This window comes from Xiphophorus couchianus, chromosome 4 (assembly GCF_001444195.1).
Source record: "Xiphophorus couchianus chromosome 4, X_couchianus-1.0, whole genome shotgun sequence".
NCBI classification, from domain to species: Eukaryota; Metazoa; Chordata; class Actinopteri; order Cyprinodontiformes; family Poeciliidae; genus Xiphophorus; species Xiphophorus couchianus.
The window spans coordinates 18991035-19011760 of NC_040231.1; the positions used below are offsets into that span (position 1 = coordinate 18991035).

The 20726-nt window shown below is 39.1% G+C and overlaps 1 protein-coding gene across 4 annotated transcripts in view; it reads right to left on the minus strand.

Annotated features, from left to right (window-relative positions):
• The window catches only part of sox6 (SRY-box transcription factor 6), a 138950-nt gene that overhangs the window by 50284 nt on the left and 67940 nt on the right, over positions 1 to 20726 (minus strand). For all 4 annotated transcript variants that reach the window (XM_028015422.1, XM_028015421.1, XM_028015424.1 and 1 more), the window contains 3 exons: positions 18346 to 18435; positions 6160 to 6332; positions 4163 to 4231 (listed from right to left, as the gene is read on the minus strand). In XM_028015422.1, the coding sequence (XP_027871223.1) occupies positions 4163 to 4231; positions 6160 to 6332; positions 18346 to 18435 (332 nt within the window). The remainder of the gene's footprint in view (positions 1 to 4162; positions 4232 to 6159; positions 6333 to 18345; positions 18436 to 20726) is intronic.

A 20726-nucleotide genomic window follows, 5' to 3' on the forward strand; every position in this document is an offset into this window, starting at 1 on the left:
ATTTCTTTGGGGAAAACCTAAAAAGCAATTGTTGCATTCATTCTGAAGGGGAAACACTTTGTTTAAATATATTGTTTAAACATCAGGTACAGTTAAATTTTCTCTCTTTGTGAAGTAGTTGCTCTGTTATTATAATTGTTAACCATAATAAAATGTTTGAAATAAACAGCAACACCCATGTTTTGTCCTTATACATTAATGTCTATATGAAATAAAAATAAAGACAAAACAATCACCTGGACCTAAAGTGTGGTTCAAACTTATGAGCAATTCCACATTTAAACTGCAAAATCTCTTTAAAAAAAGAACATGTATAAGAAACGAATATGATGTAATATTTTGTGTAAAATGTGTCAAAAATAGGCCTCACACACACATCAAGAGATCAGGGATGAAAGGTGTGGCTAAATATTTTTGCAATGGCATTGTGTCTTCCTGTGCCACTGGAAACATAAGACAGAAAAACAATGATGTGTCGGCAACAAAACTTTAATTAAGATCCTAACATAAGTCAGCTACACAAATAACTTAATAGAAATATGCTGCTAAATGTTAGATTGTATACTTTCTGTTGTGTTTTCTTATATCTCACATTCTAGCGGCAGTATAGTTTCTCCATTTTATGAATTGTTGCACAACGCTTTTGTAATTATTTTTCTCATTTCCCCCATTGTCTCTCTACACCATTAAAGATATGTGAGAAAGCCTCAGACAGATTGAAGCATGTTGAGAGCAACAATATAGTGTCCTTTTCTCTTTTAATCTTATGTTTCCCTTTATAAACTGGGGAGAAAGACACATGCTGTGTTTATGTATCCTTGTGGAAACAAGGTTAAAGGTAGGATTTACAGGCACAGATAATGTGTGCGGGGTTAGAGTTTCAAGGCCAGACCATGGGTAGGTAGAGACCAGCAGGTCAAAGGGAAATAAACAGAACCAGACCCAACACATTATAGTAGAAGGTTTTGAAAACAAGCACAATCTGAATGACAATGGCATCCTTAGAAATTATTATCCCTTAGATCTCCTATCTGGCTGTCTTCTCAGAGTTGGCACATGAATGCCACAGTCAATGACAAGCAACAATGTCATGACATTGTGTTTTTTTGTCACCGTGTTAAATGATGTTTCACATTTAAATTAGAAGTTCTGGATTAAAAGTTCCCCTCTGTTTCATCCGGTGAGCTCTGCCCTCTCTTGTCTGTTTATGAAGATAAAGTTCACCCTGACCTTTCAGCTTGTATTCATCCTCTTGATGTTTGTGTCAATGTGCACATCCAATTGCTGGGCACAGACAGTTTAGTTACCTCTCTGAATGTATATGGCTATTTGCATGCCTCTGCACCACAGTTGTAACAGTTGTGTTTAGGGAAATACCCAATCTTTTGTTGCTTACACATAGTTTACTATTTTTTGCATTTATTAAAAGTGCAAAAATGACCTGATTTCTGAATAAAATGAGCTGTAATGAGTGAAGACAAAATAAATTGAATGTTCTTCACCTCACAATCCCTATACAGTAGCATAAAAAGATTAGTAGCTGCTTGGACAATCTAGTTATCTATTGATATATATGTTAAATTGTGACATGTCTTACAAAGTCCTGAATGGTGTTTCAAATTTCCAACCAAAGCAGCTGATCTAATCCTAGGATTGAATTAGTGCCAAGATGATTTCAACGACGAGGGCCGGACTGAAGGAAGGAAAGAAAAAAAAAAGCGGTCCTGACGGGGAAACACACAAAGCCTTGAGCTTTAATTTTTGATAAGCCCCTAACACTTCAATCTGCTATCTTAAAACAAGTGACATTGTAATCCTGTGGGACAAAGACTAAATCTCTTCCCCTCTCTTTTAGGCATGATGAGAAAGGATAAAAAGAAGGCTATTCAGAAAAGAAACTTAATTGAATTCCATGCTGGCTTGCTCCAAAGTGAACCCAGACTAAACCTCTACAATACTTCTAAGAGATTCAGTCTTCATGCTATAAAGTCTTGGAAAGCACACATATAGTGCCAACAACAGTCTCTGGTTGCAATCTCCATGGTTTTATTTTTTAGACTGTTTAAAATATGCAGCGTGTGATCACTCACATCATCAATACATGACCTAAGTAAGGCCCTCTCCCTTGGCTTCCTCTCTAAAGCTAAACAGAAGGACTTTGATAGTAGCAGGGTTACCAATAAAGTTTAGTGTTCTCAATGCTAAGAGCAGGGTAACCAAATACCCCAATACTGTGAATCACTTTGCGGACAAGAAGCTTGTATATAGAACTAATTAAGCAAAGCTGTTATATATTAAAATAGCTGAGGCACTTTTTAAGAGGCAGCAATAACGAAAACAGAACCACAGAAAATACTTCACAGAGATCAGCTCTGACTCTCTTATCTACTTGCCTTGATGCTTCATCACAACTGTGGATAACTGGAGGAGTTGGTTTAGGAAGAAAGCACACATTCTGGTTTGAATAACTTATTGGTTAAACAATGTTGCACAAGGTGAAACTTGGGTGGTATGTTCCCAGTAGAGTCAAGGGAGGCTGGTGGATAGTCAAGCAGATGGCTGGCGCACGGGATTCTTTTATTTAATTGTAAATGTGTCTGCGTGTGTGTGGGCGGGGGTGTGTGCGTGTGTGTTTGTGTTTTAATCCTGTAAGATCCGAGGCAGGGGAAAAGCTGGATAACTGGGCTCTGCAAGGAAGGTCTTTGCTTGTATCTCTGTTCAAGTGTTTGAAATGGATATTCAGAAGAGCATTCCCATACACTCTCAAATCTCCAAGCCCTTTTAAAAATTATTCATCAAGTGGAATTTTCAGGTGCCATTTCTCTGTAACTTTGTGATAAAATCAAGAGGCTCTAAAAGTGAGGTTTTTTTTAAAGTGGTGCCCTTATGCTCAATGATTACAAGCAAAGTGTCCTCAAAGAAATGAGTAGGTCTAGCCCTTCACTGGTCGATACGACACTTAATTTAAGAGTCACTCCCCCACACACACGCAAACACACAAACCCCTTAGTGTTATGCTCTTCACTAGTTTTCAGTGGAACATCTTCCCAAAAGATTGTCAACTATTAAAGTAAAAGGTTGAGGCTTCTGGAATCTCAAGACTTTAATAGTACAATGCATCTCTCAAAAGAGGCAATTTACTGTCCAGACTACTTTTGCAGCAGTATGATGCTTCTAAAAAGAATCTGTTGAGCAAAATACATCTTCAAAAAAATCCTTCAAAAAAAAAGATCCTTTAAAAATCTTGAATAGACATGTTGACGTTGCTGCTTCATGAACAATTTGCTTCCAAGCTATGTTTAACGAATAGGACAGAATAGGGGGAGTTAACTTTTAAAAGAACAAGCAGGGAGGCGGTGAATGGAGAAGGATGTGCCTGACACCAAACACACCCAGCAGGATAACATTAGCTTCACAAAGGTAGCCAAGTTCATAGCCTTGACCAGTGCGAGTGACCAACCACAGATTATCCTGTGCAGTTTGAACAGATCAAGCTACGGGCTGACTGGGTGGTCTTCCACTGCAACTCCGTTAGAGTGCATACAAACAAACATGAGTAGTCCTGTGGTATCAGAAAGAAAGAGCATGAAATATACATAATCAGCTTGTATATTTAAAATGTGTGCATCAACTTATGTAAACCATGAGGAAATATACATATCTTAAAGACAATGTAAGCTTCTACAGTCCATGTGCTGTGTGAAAGCATGTATCATAGCCCTTCTGGGGTTGACTAATTTCAGAGGCATTTACCAGCCTCTTTCATGTCCTCCACCTCTAGGCTCTCTTCTATCAGCAGCACTCATTAGCCGTTGTTACTTTCCCCCCTCTTTTTGTTCATTACGATGTGTTAATTATTCACCTCCATATTTTAAAAACCCTCCTGATTACCAACAGGCAATTAACATTTGATGAGAATGATGACTGTTAGTGTGACACAAATACTAAAGATAAAGGGGTAAGAAATACAAAAATAAAAAAGGCATATAAGGTACCTTTAATATCTGATTTTACTCGTGTGTGTGTGTGCTGCTAAATCCGAGTCACTGTAGCAACATTGGTGGGTTAATTGCTTCGAAGAGGCAGAAATGTTGGAGTAATCTGAAAGTAGGAGGTGTAAGCTGCTGCGTGTTAGAGGGCCGACAGAAATGCATGCACTGACCTGGATCTGCTGCTGAAGGAGGTTGATTTTGTGCTGCTGTTGCAGAAGCTGCTGTTGTTGTCGTGCAATCTGGTTGAAAACAGAAGCAACGGAGAAAATTAAATAATCCCTTAAACTGAGATAAATGAGAAGAGGAACTTATCACTGAGTACTTGTGTATTCCTCTTGATAACATTATGTGGTCAAACGTAATTCAGGCCAGTTTCTGTACAGTAAATTAAAATTCCTTGCAAAAATATTCAGACCCCTTGGACTTTATCATATTTTGTCACATTTCAACTGCAAACTTTCTCTAATGAAACTTGGAAGAGGAAAATTCATTGTTTTCATTAATTTTGCAATAATTGAAAATCAATAATTTTTTCAATTACATTTGTAATATATAATTGGAAAGATTTTTGTTTGTATCATGAAAAATGTTTGAAAACCTTCCACTTCAACAATATTGTATAACTTTATGTTGGTTTCTCTCTCAAATAAGAATGACAAAATACATAGAAATTTGAGGTTGTGACATTGCAAAAGATTTTTTTTAAAATCTCAGGGAGTGTAAATATTTGCAAGACACTGTCTGAGATACCGGAAGCATGATGAGCACTAAAACAAGCATACTTTTCTGTAACTCTTGTTTGAACGTAACAAACCATTTGGTTTGCTTCTGAATAAATGTAAAATGGCCTGTGCAGGAAAGCAGAGTGTGCATTTGTCTATGAGTGATATGAATGATTTACAAGACAGACAACCATGGTTATGATGGAGATCCCCAGTGCAGGTGGAGTGTGACTGACAGAGGTCCCTGCTGCCCCTCTGCGAAGCGAGGCTTCACCGCAATCTTTCTCATCTGAGCGCCCACCTCCATCTACACGCTCACTTCATTGAGCATGACAACTGGGTTTTAAGTGTCATTTAATTTTCAATTTTATATATAATTACAAAGTGTTCTCTGTAAGATATCTGCCGTCTGCAAATGTGTCAAGATTAATTTGTGCTGGCTTCCTCACAAGTGTCAACAGTTAATTACTGCGTTGTATCTTGATGGCTTGATGACATTTTAGCTCTCAGCGGGCTCTCCCAGTCTACCGCGGCACATCCCAAATTTATTAATATTGCTCCATTTTAAAATAAAATTAAATGTCTTATGTTGTGGCTCTGTTGAGCTGCTGTGTCCCACAAAGCTTTGGTACTTGTGGAGTTTGCAGATGAACATCATTGATTAAAAAAGAAAATCAATACTGTTAATGTATTATTAGTGTACTATGACCAAATGTATCATTTCAAGGTGTATGGTAAATCTCTTCATTTACCACAGGACAGTTTGAGAGTGTGCTGAGGAAACTCTGAGTGAACTCCTTGCTGATAATTGACTCATAGCCATTAGAGTGGCTGGTGATAATAAAAGTGTCGCCCGTGTGGATAGTTAGTGTCCTTATTTCTTCCCAGACATTAACACACTTCATGGCCTGTGCTAATTTGCTGATTTGTACAATATGGCTCATTGGCCAGATTTGTGCTGCAAATCTAATGCCCGGCTTGTTATAATAGGAGGACAATTTATAAGATATGGAGGACTTCCATGTTTAATATAATGTTTAATTCACACATTGCCACGCATTTGTTAGCACAAGTCATAATAAGGTTTTTTTTTCCTGCCACAGCACAAACGTGGGTGAGCGAGCATGACTGAAATATCTGAGGAAATATTGAGTGTAGCATCTCTTAAACGACTTATCATTCGGCATCCCAAGATTTTATTGGCACACCTCAGGCATGAAAAAAAAGATCTAAGTGACAATTTGTTACAAATGGATTTAATGAGGTTTATTACAGAGGCACGGAGGGTAATAGAATAAACAATATTGGAGGAGGAAAGACAGTGTGTGTTGTAAATAACGAGGATAAAATGTTGACAGTAAACAGGTTGTTAACTGAGATGCAGACGAGAGGAGAGAGTGATTACATCCCTGAACGTGCTAAAAAGGAAGACAGGACGCAGTTACCTGCTCCTGCTGCTGTCGAGCCAACTCCATTTGCTGCCTCTGTTTCTCCATCTGTGAAGCAGCAAGCTTCTTCTGCTCATCGTGGGCAGCCAGGAGCTGCTCTCGCAGACTTATCAACTGGGTTATCATTGTGGAGAGCTGGTGCTCCTTTTCTGCCAGACCCTCTGGGGTACCTGTGAAAAGCAGGAGAGGGCAGGTTTTAGAGGGTCAATGGTTAAAAGCGAGATACTTGTGATTCATCCCTGGAAATGAATTAAGAACCTCAAAGGGGGAGGCTTAAACCAGAGTCGACCAAAGCATAAGCAAACTAAGCAGCTGCTTAAGGCCTTCGCACCAGTAGGAGGCCCCCAGCACCACCAACATTATCACAGAAGTCAGGCTAACAAACGTGAAAAAATAATTTCAATGTCAGTTGCACAAATTGAGAATTGTGTAGGTGACAAGCATGTTATTCCAAATGTTACTAACATATACAAAGAAATAATTACCAATTCACAGACAATCAAACGTGTTACTCAAATGCATCAGTAGAACAGCTGAGATGAGATGCATCCATTTATAAATCTATGTATCAAGAAAATCCAAGTTGCTCTGATTAAATTGGAGATTTATGTTGTGAATAAACTCCTGTAAGGCTCTTCTTCTGCTGACATTTCTGAGGTGCTACAGTATCAATTTAGCAGCAGAGACGCCTACTGTTTGGGAAGAGAACTGCAGTGGGCGAACGAAAAATAAAGACTGAAACGGATTTTAGAACTTAATCAATCTGGCACCCTAATCTAGAAGTAACGTTTTGAAAGGAAAAAGAATGTAGAACTGCATAAAGTAACTATACCAATATGTTTGGAATGTTTTCTTCTCTTTTAAATTAAGTTCTCATCATAGCTATTTTGATATAATAGGTATTATTTTAGCTATGACACTAGCTTTAGCATTCTTCTGACTGCTTCTTTGTTTACTTTTTTGTTTATGAGCAGCTACAAGAATCCATCTGTGCAAATGTTTTTCTATGCATAATCAAGAGAGTTTTCTGCATAATACTGAGTTACTCAAAGGCTTGTTTGTTGCATGGCAGATATTTCCTAATCTACTATCCTGATTACACTGGAATTAAAATATAAATTTTTCATGTTCATGCCGATGGTATTGGCTCAAAGGGCGAGATACCCAGTCCTCTAATATAAATAATCTGAAGTGACTTACATAATGCACAACAGTGTTAACATGAATGATTTGATGGAGATATTCATTGTGCTGTGGTAAGCAATAGTGTTTGTCTAGGTCATCAAGTCAATCTCTATTGTGGGTTACAATAAATCTCGAGCTGGCTGTGGCCATGTAGACTTTTGGACGAAAGGCTGTGGAGACGTCCTAAGTTGTTTACTGTTAAATTTAGAAAAGTAGCCATGCTGTACAAGCCAATCATCACATTGTGTCATTGTAGTGTACACAATATTTAATACAAAGAAATCCACACAGGAAGGAACCAACTGCAGCGAATTCACTAGAAACTGTTAAGGTCACACACAGCCTGGACTTGACGAGTTTGCTGTGGCTTGTTTTCACAGCTTTCAGAAGAAAAAGAGAAGGAATTGTTACCGGCACATGGACAAAGAGCTGCAGGGAGCTGACAAAACGGGGGTGGTACTTGTGTCAGACTTCCAGGGGTTATTACAGAGAAGGTGTTAAGAGTCACTGTTTGCACCAGCCTATAAACCACACAGGTATTAGAGGTGGCGGTAGAGGCTGGATAGCACAAACTTGTCAAAACAAGAAGACTGGATCCTGCATCTGGTGAACCAAGCAGAATCTAACAATCATTTGAGAAACATTTTGATCAAGTCACCAACTTTTGTGCGGAGGTTTTAAAGAAATGTAAATAAAAGATCATTCATCTTCAAATCTCTCTAAAGTCTCATAACAACTGTGTGAGAAACCGAGAAAGTAACTGTGCAGCAGCTCTCTCGTTCTCTCTCTCCCTCTCTCTCTCTCTCGTTCTCTTTCTCATCGGCTAATCAATGCTAAGTAATCCTACCATTGACTAACACAGTCAACATAATTGCCAGTGAGGGGATAGACAGTAACTCATTCTCTTCCTGCTGCACTTCTATGTGACAAGCTGATCTTGGGAAACAAGCAATACCAAAAGGAAATCTGACAGCGACAAAGAGAGATGGAGACGATCATAGAGCAGCAAGGATGCGCAGCACCGAAATCCGGATAACAGTCCAACAAGGCCTGGCCTGGGGCCAGCAAGGAGCTGAATTCTTTCTTGGGTGTCTTCCTCTCGTGTCTGACCACATCTGTCTTGAGTTTCTCCGAGAACTCCCGGGGGCCCTCTCCACTGGAACTATTTTAATTTGACTAAACACCTGATTTATTTTATCTCTCCGATGAGGAAAGCCGTTTGTCTTAATAGGGCCTGTCAACCTCCAGAACCCATTCAGAGCAATTTACTGGCAGGCTTGTCTGAAACCCAGTTTGCCCCACTCTGCCTCCGCTGCCTGCTGCAACAGAAGAGAGCTGCAATTCTCCATTTATAACGAAAAAAGGGACCTAAAAGCAGCCATTCATAGGACTTGTATGCTGTTTCCAAAGCCTGAATTGACTTCTTATTCACCGTACTACACTTGTTGTGAATGGCTTATCTGTAAAAGTGATACAATCAGCGCCAATTTTATTAACCTTTGGCTGTGTCCACAATGGAGCCGCCTTTTACAGGTAGCCAACACGACACATTAGGTGATGTCGCAAATAACTTGCGTTGATATTACAGATACAAGGAGTTAGAGGCACATATGTGAGAAAATAAAGAAAAACATCACACAGATAAAGCAGTTTGAGGATTATCACGTCAGAGATGACTGAGCTTTCAGCACATTGTTTGGACTTTGAAGTGTCCTCTCGCGCTGCTTAATTACACATTTCTGATGATTGTAAATTGATTGGAAACAATTTAACCATTGAATAACATATAAATAAAAGCTATTTTGTCTCATTATTTGGAGGGGTGTTGTGCTAAAGATTGGAGGGGCTACCCTGAGAGTGGGGTGCCTCTTCTTGCCCAGACACCACAAGAATGTTAACAGAAGGTCTATTGTTTTGTTCTTCAGCTGAGCTGTGGGAAGCCTGAAGCATCCTCTCCACTTTATGCTGTTTCCATGTTAACCCCAAAAGTATTCTGTTATTTTTTCTGATGCTGCCTTTAGCAATTTTGAAACATTTACAAGATTTCAAAATTACTTGAAATTCATTGCAAATTCTGATGATATTGAATAAGCCTGACAAGCCTTGGAGAATTTTTACACAGCTGGACATAAAATCAAATGCATATGTTTTCTTTTTTTTGTTGTTGACTGGTTTGTGTTAAAATCTCTTTCTTCCCGCTTTAAATTATGGATTAGCTTTAAAATGCAGATAAAACTTTTATTGGGTGGTACAGAAGAGGAGAGCCGTGGTCTGTGTCTGACCAGGCCGCTGACAAAAGAGGCAGTTTTCCTACATATTGCATGGCTTTTAACAGCAGTGGGGATGGGGTCTGCCTGTTAACATGTCTCCTCACATTGCGCTTCCGATGGCAGACAGACAGCTTAGAGATACTTTGGCGCTACATAAACCCCAGCAGCCAGGCCAGACCTAACGTGTTTTGACATCCGCCTGGTAGAAGGACTGAGGCCTTGTAGAATGATCCTACCCTGAAACAGAACCCAGGAGTGAGTGGCCAAACAGCACCAGGACTTTTCCCTGTGTTTTATTGGGTCTACTTTAAAAAATCCAGACTGATTCACAGAAGGCAGGAAGTGGTCATGCTGCCCAGTTCACCTTTTGAGATTCCTGCCTTCTCCCGATGTCAGAAAAGGGGGACAGAAAACATCAACGAGGGACTAAATAAATGATAAGAGAAAAACAAGCAGAGCCACGGTTGCTCTGGTAGGGATGGGGGTATTTGAGCCTTGGGGTCTTTGGATAAAAGGCACTTTGTAGGGGTGCGATTTGTTTTGTCCAATACCCACATCTTCCTCTCTCTTGGCTCCCTCCTCTCCGCTCTAATCAAGCAGTCTCTAATTTGGGTTCCAAATCCAGTACCGGGAAAAAGAAGGAGGCTTGTTACTTTGAAGAGTCTTGAATGAATAACACAGATAAAAGATTCAGGCACAAAAAAAGAAGAAGAAAAGTGAGGGAGGGTGAGGGCGAAAAGGGGGAAAATCACAAGGCACCCTATTCTCTCCCCTTCCTTTGGTCAAGACAGCTGAGCTATTATGACCTGATCTGAATTGAGTTTTTTTAGCAGCAGAAGACTGGAATTTCTTTGTCTTCCTATCAGTTAGCTGTTGTGCGTGCTTCCATATGCTGCGAACCCATCCTAAATAAATTAGAACTTTTCCAAATGCAGAAATTGCACAAAGCTGTGTCCTCACTGCACATAGCTTGAATGCCATGCGTGCTGAGGCTCCCTGTTTTCACTGTCTGCTAAAATGTGTGTGAACGCACACAGCTCTGCAATAAAAAGTGCAGGTCTCTGAATTAGATGCATGTGTGTGAATGTTGCAGTCACCTGACCCTTTGTTCGTGCTTTTTGCGGCGAACACAAGGAGGTCAGTTGAGTCAATGCAAGTTGCATCCGTTGGTACCTTCTATAGCTTTCAAAGAAAATTGTTTCCTTTTTTTTCTACCCTTACACCTCCATCAATGAATACAACTTCAATAAAAGTAGATGACATCAAAGATAATACCAAAATGTCTTTCTCTATTTTCCTACAAAAAAAGTACATTGAAACTCTAACTACATGTTTTAACAACCCTTTTAACCTGTGTGGCATTGCTGCGAGGCCATATGTGTTTCCAGTAACATGATGTTAACATGTTTCTGTGTCCTACAACTGAGACAATATGAGCAACAGCTGTTTCACCTGGCTTGCTGCCTTTGTTATGACACAAAGGCTGTTAATCTTGCCAATAAAATCTCATTAACAAGCAGACGCAGTTATTCTCAGGCACGTCAGCACTTCCTCTCTGTGCTTGCCTACTGTACTCTCACACTACACTCACATGTCACTATATCAGGCACACCTGTTCAGTTTCTTGTTAACATAGCAGCAATTCAATGCATTTAAGCCTCTAGATGCAGTAAAGGAGGCCAGTTGAGGTTTAAATTGAGTATCATAATGAAAAATAAAGGGGATTTAGATTATCTAGGTGGTCTGAGTATTTCAGAAACTATTGATCCATTGGTATTTTCATGCACAAATATCTATGGGTTTCCAGAAAATGATACAATAAGAGAGAAAACATCCAGCTAATTGCAGTTGTGTCAAAAAAAATCACTCTGTAATATCAGAAGGGAATGGGCAGAATAAGCTGATTGAAAGGCAGCACCAGCTTAAATTTCCACTCTTTACGAGCATGGTATGTAAAATATCATCTCTGATTAAACAACTTGTTGAACATTAAGGCAGTATTCCTCAGCAACAGAAGACCATGCTGGGAACCACTCCTGTTATTTAAAATCAGGAAACTAACGGAACAATTTTCACAGGTTCTCTGATGTTAGGCAGTTTGGAAAACATCTGTCAATCTGACACTGCATAGATGTCACTCTGAGAATTGTTGCTGACTATTTCTATCAATTTATGGCTGCAGTGCACCCAATGTTCTCATAGCTACTTCCAGCGGGATTATGCAGAAAAATCCACTTATCCTGAACATGGTGGGCTCTGTTGGCCTCCTCAGTCACTAGGTCACAGCTCAATAGATCACCTTTGAGAAACTTGGAGATTGACATCATGAATTTGCAGTTAAAAAGATCTGTTGCAACTGTGGGTTGCTCATAGTTAGTATGAACTGGAAGATTTGTCCAACACATTGTTGAATTCATGCCATGATGAATTACAGAAGAAATCCTCAAATGGTCAGTGAGTGTATGTTACAGGCATGTGATTATCAGCAGTCTCTCACTGATCTTATCATAAATATTGTTGAAACTACTTAAACTGACATGAATCTGAATATTTACAGGCCCCTTGCTGCTTCACCATACTACCTGTTCATCTCTAGTTTTGAAATAAATTTTCCAATTAGTACTTGGAGTAGTTATTAATAAGCATGCACTTCTGCTGGTCGTGCTGAATGCTGATGGAGACTAATATTTTGATGATAGAGGAAGCTTTGCTCTACAGTATAATTATGCTAATGTAATAGCTCCAGCACTTAACTGTCTATCCGTGACACTGGACCAGGTACTTCATCAAAGACAAGATACAGGCTTGACCTAAGCACATTACACCACGGGGGAATGCAATGACCCTCATGTTCATATTCAGAAAAAGAAGAAGAAAGAAATAAAGAAAAACCCGACACAAAAACTTTTGATTTGCTTTTTCACTAGTTAAAGTAAATCCATATGTAGCTCTTTAAAACACAAAGAAAAATTAGTCAATCTAGCACGGCTGAAGATCATGTACGTACACAAGGCAGCACAAACACTGATGACAGTCAAAGATATGTAAAACAATGGTTTTCTCTATCCAAGTCTTTCTATTTATTGCTCACAGCCTTTATTTATAGATTATAATGAGAAATCTGACCGTTGCACCCTGAAAATACAGAGAATGCAGAGTTTTCAAGGTTCTGCTCGCATAAAAGCCTGCCAAACAGTGATCAAGGCAAAGGTTTACTATCTGCAAATCCTTGCAAGTAAATTAGGAGCTAGATGTTATCTTGTTCTTTTCAAAGAGTATTTATTCACAGGACCAGCACAACTGATAAATTCATCAGAATGGGCTTGTTTTCCTGGTTTGTGCAGAGAGATTTAGCCGCAGTCTTTCAGGCAGTTGTCTTTGTTGAATAAGTGTATCAACAATGTCTGTAGTTTGAATCTAATCCTGATCAGTCGATCGAAGGAGGAAAAATAGCAGAAATCTCAAGCAACTGTGACCAGAATATCTATTAACTGTGGTCAGGTGGAATCTACATTATCACCTGCATAGTTGTTCAAGCACCTAAAGAGACATTACTATACTTATCCATAGATCTTTGTTTTCTTTACTATGCAGAAACCCTCTGACCTTGTGAGGTGAATGGTTTTCCTTAGAAAAGTAAACTGAAAGTGCCAGGACAGCATCTTGAATATTATAGAGATGTGTTAATCAGATGTCAAAGAAGTAACAAACTGTTAATCTATAGGCTGATGAAACAAGCACAAGGAAAAAAATTCTTGCACAAACAATTCAGCAAGAATTATGAACTATGACAGAAAAAGCAAAAATGTTTCCTTTTTACAAACAATAAAATATCATTTGAAACCCCAACCTTTTACCACTACAAATAGAGAGATTAAAAGTTAAAAAAAAAAAGATATAAAAGGATTTTCATTTGCAATGGAATGTATGAAAATGAATAGCACAAGTGAACTGAATAAATATCTTTAAGTAAATGGAGGCCAAAATTTATTATTTTTTCCCTGCAAGAAGACGACCTTTCTATAAGAACTGAAGGCTATGTGCAATGAAGAGGCCTGAGTATGTTCTCTACACCCGTCTGAAGTGCTGGGAAAATGTGCCATATTACACCATGGATACAAAAGGAAAGAGTATTTTTCCATTTTCCAGCAAAGAAAATACATAATTACATAAATATATAACATTATTTATTCATCCATCCTTCCATCCATCCATTCATCCATGCATAAATTGCTGGTAAAATCCTCTGGTACGTTAGGATCCAAAGGGCTCTGAAAGTGAACAAACTGCCTCAAACTACTGAATTCTGTCCCTGTTACACATGTATACAAACATACAGGGGCATGGTACTACGATTTTTTTTTTTTACCTCCATTGCCACAAGCTAAATTCCTCAATTCATTAGAGGAGAAAAACACACAGTCTAACACTCCCATGCATTCATCTGGCAAATGTGGCCTGAGGAATAATGATTTACTGTGGCTCATATTTCACCTGAGTGCACAGGCCAAACAGTTGACTGAAGTGTTGTGGAAAAAATGCTAACTGAGGCATTTTTTTTTTTTTTGACCAGAGCAACCAGACAGATACAGTTTTGTGCTATTTTTGTGAATGATTTTTTTTTTCATATATTTGAGTAGATATTAATGAAATAGAGTACGTAGATAAAATGCACACACCATTTGGAATCTATAATTCTTTATTAAAAATGTTTCTAAGGTGTACATGAGTTAACATTTGCGGTACATCTGCATCCAGGAAGAATTAAAGCGTATATATACATTTTTTGAGGTGAGACTTCTCAACAATGCAGGCTCTGTGTTCACACAGTGGGCTCCTTTCTGGCTGAGCAGCAGTGTGGCCAGCGCAGGTAGGGCCAGCATCAAATCCGTCTCGGCAGCCACCCTGCCCTGCCCTCTGTTCTCCTCCTAAAGAGCTTCTACTTATCTGCCCACCGCAGGGCTGTCTGCGCGCACCCGACCACTGTCATGTAGAAACCATCCACAAATTGATTGTGACAGCGCAGTAGCCTTGATTTTTCTGCTTCAGAATTCAAGCTGCCATTGCAACGCTAAAGCGTACTGTATTGAGCTTTTTTATTTTCCCTTCCATTCTTTTTTCTCTTTCTCCCTTTCTTGTTTCTTTTTTTTTTTTTTTTTTACAAATTCCAAGGAACTTATTACAGTTTCACACTGTAAAACAGTTGCAGCTACTAATTTCCCCTTAGTTTGTCTAAATGCTTGAGCAGAATGTGTTTACGTTTTTTTTTTTGTTTGTTTTTTTTTAAATCGAGGGCAGTAAGTTGGCACTCAGCAGGGAAACTTAAACAGCTTCCTTGAGTATGAATCTTAAGCCTGGAACAGACGGGGACTTATCTACTACTGAACACTAGATTTGTATACATTTCACACAGCATGTGCCTTATTTATTATAAATGTCCTACTGTGCTCCATGTAATGGGGGGTAATGTATTTCTATAAATATAAATGTTGCGTCTAAGTATCCACATCTGAACTGTTTTTCGTGGCCTATTTCTTTTCAAGCGCTCGATCCACCTTGCCATCTATTATCACTTTGTGTGGTTTGGAGCCCTTCCAGCCAGCCTCCCTTTTCTTCCTCTGTGGTTTTGTTCAGAAGATTTCATCGTTCCTGCAGATTGACAGCTAAGCTCAGGTATGAAAACAAACAGTTGAAAAGAAATCCGCTACTAATGCTCCCTCACAAACGTTCCTTTGCACGGCCGTACTGATACCAAGCTTCAGAAGCTTGCAAGACAAGGCAGATGGAGATTTGAAATCATTAACCCTCAGTAGCACAATCCTACATATCTGCCTTAAGCATGGGATCATGTTGCTTGTTTTGTACTGACTCTAAATACCATAAAAAACAGCAGTTTATGCAGCGATACATCCACACAACAACGTACTTCTGTCATCTCTAACAGGTAAATAGTTAGGTTAGCAGAGCTCAAAAAGCAATCTCTGATGCTGCTGATACAATTGTCCTGCATTGTTTGTTTACTGTACGTGCGTGTTCACTTCAGTAGAATAAAGCATTTGGGGCAAGTTGGAACAAAGCTGTGCTGAAAGAATCTCTCTTTTCTTGAGAAAAGCCTGGGGTCAAATTCTATCTCACTAATTGATTTTCTTTTTTGCTTTGTCTTCTAGGAACTGGACCAAAACAGCTGTTCCCACACCAGCGACATTCCATCGCATGCTTTTGCAAGAACACATTTATGTGGCTTTCAAGGTTTTGATAGAACATTGTCAGGAGGAAGCTTAAAATTTGCCCTGAATAATAGGCTGAGGAATCACAGAGCGATCTGCATAAAAGATACAAGGCCACTTTGCCCCTGGGCACTGTGCTCTCTATTTGCATGTTATCCTTTATTTTCTACTATCTTCTGTTTATTTTAAAACCTACAGGCATGTTTGCCTTTTGTACTCATTTTAACCTAACAGTTAATGGAACCTGTGATTCATCATAACACTTTAGATCTTAATCATAAGGTGTTTTCTGCTTGGTACCTTTGTTTGTGTTTTAATTAGGCAGACCTTGTGCATCTCCAACCCTGGGCTTCTTTTTAATTGCCCGTATTTACATCAGGCAGACATCAAACGCAGAGAGAGAGACATTTGTAAGGGTGAACACAAAGCAGCCCTTTGAAATGTCTACAGTCATATGAAATGGCATGCTAATTAAAAATCTAAGGCTGCCTCTGTGATAGGAGAAGCATTTATATTTGTAACTGTGGTGTATAGACTGTCTCCATAACTCATCAACACACAGAGGCCATAGTGTTTATTATCAGGCTCCCTACCTGTTTACAGACCACCAAGTAACCTTTCCATTCCCATTCATCAAACAGCACAAATGCCCTGCCTGTAATTTAACACCAAATTTCAAAAGGCTAAATCATTTTAAACATTTTACACCATGCTCTTTGATCTGTACTGGCATACAGTGCACGAGCACAGATACAATGAATCTAGTTTACCAAGCTATGATTTACCCTTTAGTTCATTAAGGTTATTGCCAGTGAATACTTGACCATTCAACAGCTGATTTTGCATTTCTCACCAAGTGGAGAAAATGTAATTTAATAAAGCTAAATGACAAGCTTACGTTTGCAGTTCCCAAGTGTGTATTAAAGGAAACCATCCCAGATTTACCTGAGGAAGTCCTTTTAGATTTGGAAAATTAGACTAATTTACTTTCATTTCATATTTTAAAATACATTTGAAACAAAACAATTGCATAAAACAAAAAAATTAAAACATTTTTTTACCTTTTTTCTCACTGGCATTAAATCAGACTACATTTAACTAGTTTTAGGTCAGTTGGAATGTCCATAATTATTTCTATTTGCTAAAAAGTGTTTTCAGTTCTTTCTGACATGTTCATGTTAAATGATCTGAGGTAAAATGTGGCACATCTGTAAATGTATTTCAAAGTAACACCTCAAACATAATTCTTGCTTGGTTGGCATCATTAAAAATTATAAGAAATCTGCCAAGACACAAGGAAAAGATTTGTGGACCTCCATAAAAAACATTTTAAACATGATTAAATATTTTATTTTGGAAATTAAGTGTTTTGATTTTTATATATTGCTAATGGAACAGTTGTCACAATTTATCTTAAAGATTCCAAAACAGCTCAAATTTTATTAGATGATCAGTTTATCTGCTATGAATAAGGTCAGTTAAAAATAAGAAAAAACATGCTATTCATAGGGCAATATATAAATATTGACAAGTGTGAAATATAAAAAATCTGCAACGCTTGAAATTGATAACCATACAATCATTTTATATTTGCAATTGATTAATTGGCCTTATGGAAATAGTACTACTACTACCAAAAATAATAATAAGAGTAATGTGACCTAAATTTATTGTTTAGAAAAATAAAATAAAATAAAAAGAAATTGTTCACAGAAACTCACTGGCAGGAGCCAGTGACAGCCTGGTGCTATCACCCAGCTGGTTTTTAACTTTCCTGTTCAACATAAACATGCCTGCGTTCAGTAACAGTCAGTGCTAAGGAGTAAGCAGGAGCCCTGCCCATCCTCAGCCCACCTTCAGCTCACCCTGTCATAAACAGAAATTTTGGGGGAGTGCTTGGCTGCTCTGCTGCTTTGCTGCGGTGCTCTCAGCACGTCGTACAGGGCGTTCACGGTTAATAGTCGAGACATTCCACTGTAACACGAGTTCAGCGAGGAGAAGGCTGTTCGCGTCTCCGTACCGTCTACTTTCCTCTCCTATCTGAGTGTCGTCTCTTTTCCTTTCAGCTTAGCCGTGCTCTGTTTACATGAAACACACTTTGGTGTTCAACAGTTAGAGGAATTGCACAAGTCCTCTACACAAACCAGAGCAGAGTAAGAAGGGTTCATATTTTTTGTTTTCGAGATAGGTGTGCAGTGTTTGGGGTAACACTGAAGCGCTGACGATCAGATTTTTGCAATGGGCCGGAAATTTTAAGGGAGCCTTCAAAATAGGCTACAGTTCGACATTTTAACTAAAAGTAAGGGAGAAGAGGCTTCAGTGATGAAGGCAGCCAAGAGCCTTATTTTTATTTCTGCTATAAGCTACAGTATTTTAATCCCTTAAACCTTTTTATATTTTGCCACATGACAACCACATCTTTTTATGTTGGTTGTTGTATCCTGTTAAAACAGAATACCATAAGAAAGTTGAATAGATAGCTTTGCTTTGGTGATTCCTACCTTTAACTTCTGCCAGTAACTCACTGGTGTTGAGCCTTTCCATCTTCTCTTTCCAGTCTTTAGAAAGAAGTTTCTCCATGCATGAAGATTCTGAAACAAAAAAAGAGAGAGCATTTGAAAAACATTTTAACATTTGTAATTTGGACATATAAGTGGGTATCGACAATAGACGGACGGATATAGGATATAGCTTCTGCTTTACACCTCTGTGGATGCTATAAATCTATTCTCCTAACTGTAAAGTCAAGGCATGAGATGAAATAATGGTGTTTTATTTGATGGGAAACATTAAAAGGACTGCGGCTGCCTGTTAAAAGACGAGCCAAGGGTGGAGTGAGGAGGGAACACGGCATTGTGGTGATAGCGTAAGGGCAGAGACACACATTAAGTGGGAGGCAAGGATTGAGACTGGGTACGTCCAAACGTTCACATAGCTGCCAATGATGAAAACAATTAACATTTGTCCAGGACACAATGAATCAGAGGAGGAATGGCTGCAATCTGCCATGCTGTCGCTGGTGTAGCTGATAAAGAACATACTGGGCTGCCTGACCCAGGCCTCCACCATCTCTGCACTGTACCGGGTTCAGCCTGTTCCCATCAAATACCAGCAGCACAAGAAAGGCTCCATCCCTCCATTTGGAGCCACTCCTTCAACAAACTTAAGAGTTAGACTCCAAGGAAGTCCAGTATGCCATTATATTAAGAATTATTTTCCAAGTAGGAACAATTCATGTCAGGCGAACAATTTTATTATATTTTTTAGGATGTTTTAATGTAAAACTACTTCGTAACTGACGTGTTTTCAGTTTTGTAACTGTAAAGTACTTTTGAGTCTACAGTGGATATAAAAGGACTCCACAACCCTTTAAGATGTCAGGTATTTGTGAAGAAATGGATATAGGATATATTGCATAAAAGATGGGAAAAATTTAGAAATACTTTATTATAGTCTTGATTTTTTTTGTCAGAAAAAAACCAAACATTTTACCTGGTGTGTGTGAATTTTTCACTCCCCAAATTTTTTTTGTTCAAATCTGGAACCAAAAGCAGTAAGAAAGCTAAATCAGAGGACTTTCACATGCAATATACAGGACTCTTCTGGGTTACCATTATCATTCTTCACATCAAAGACAGGGAAGATTTATTCAGTAGAGGATGTGTACAATTGTTGTTTCCTTTTATCTGCCTGTTACATTTCTTGCCCGCTTCCACAAAGCAAACAGTCTTGCTCCGTCTGACAAACACGCAGACTTCAGAGGAACTGGGAGTAACAGGGGGTCAGCAGTTCTCGTGGCCTTGTTTAAGGATGACTTTTCGGGAGATCAAGCAGAGTCGCCATTTTGTTTGATTGTCCACTTCCTCCATGTATGATGGGGGTCAATGGGACATCTTCAAGTCAGGGTCATTATAACATTACTTCTGCTTTATTGACTTTCCAATTCCCAACTCACAGTTTGTCCCCTTGACCCTGGGGGAGGGAGGAAGAAAATCCTGTGTGTTCTGTGTGTGTTAACTCCCAGCGTGGCACAGAGATCACAGATCTTAAAACAGGGGTTAAGGGCAGCGGGAGTAGCAAAGATCAGCCCTTCTTCCCTGCCCGTCACCCCTGGGTGAGACAGCTTCCTCTCCCAGAACAACAAACTCCTTCGAACACAGACAGAACCATAACAGAGCTTGACTTCCCTCCCCAAAACAAAAGAAAAGTCAGATTTTTCAAGCTGCATAAAGAAGAATTAAACAAACATATCAGGCATGTGTTGTATACACACGCACATGCTCCCTCTCTATGCACACACACTCTCATAGCAGATGCTTCTCCAGCACTTGATCATTAAGGAATGCACCAACAGTTGGAGATAATACGGTGCCAGCTCCCATTCTACTCCAGTCCTCCCCCTCTCTTCCTCCTCCCTCCTGGGAGAACCGCTGCTCCCTCGCTCCCTACATCCCCTTCCCTGGACCAGACTCGACCTGTCAAGTCCTCCAATGCGAGAGACCACAGCTGGAATGCACTGCTGTCCTCCCTGAGCTTCCACCTGAGCGAGGTGAATAATGACTCTCAGATTAGTCCACAAAATAACTCTCAAAACACCTTTCACCGTCCGACTAACTGCAGACAAAAACAGGAAACCAAAAAAGGGGTTTGGAGAAACAGAACAAGTTTTGCGCAAGCATGCTTAAAAAAAACTTAAGTGAGTTAGAAGTCTGGCTTTTTTCAAATTGTCCTTGCACAGCCTATTTTCCTGCAGGAATTCAGATTAATAGAGGGAAAGTTATTTCAGTTGTTAAAATGCATGTCTCTTTTCTCAGGAGAAATCAGTGATGCCAATGGAAATACTGTTCAATAACAACATAATTATTACTGTCAAATTCAGACA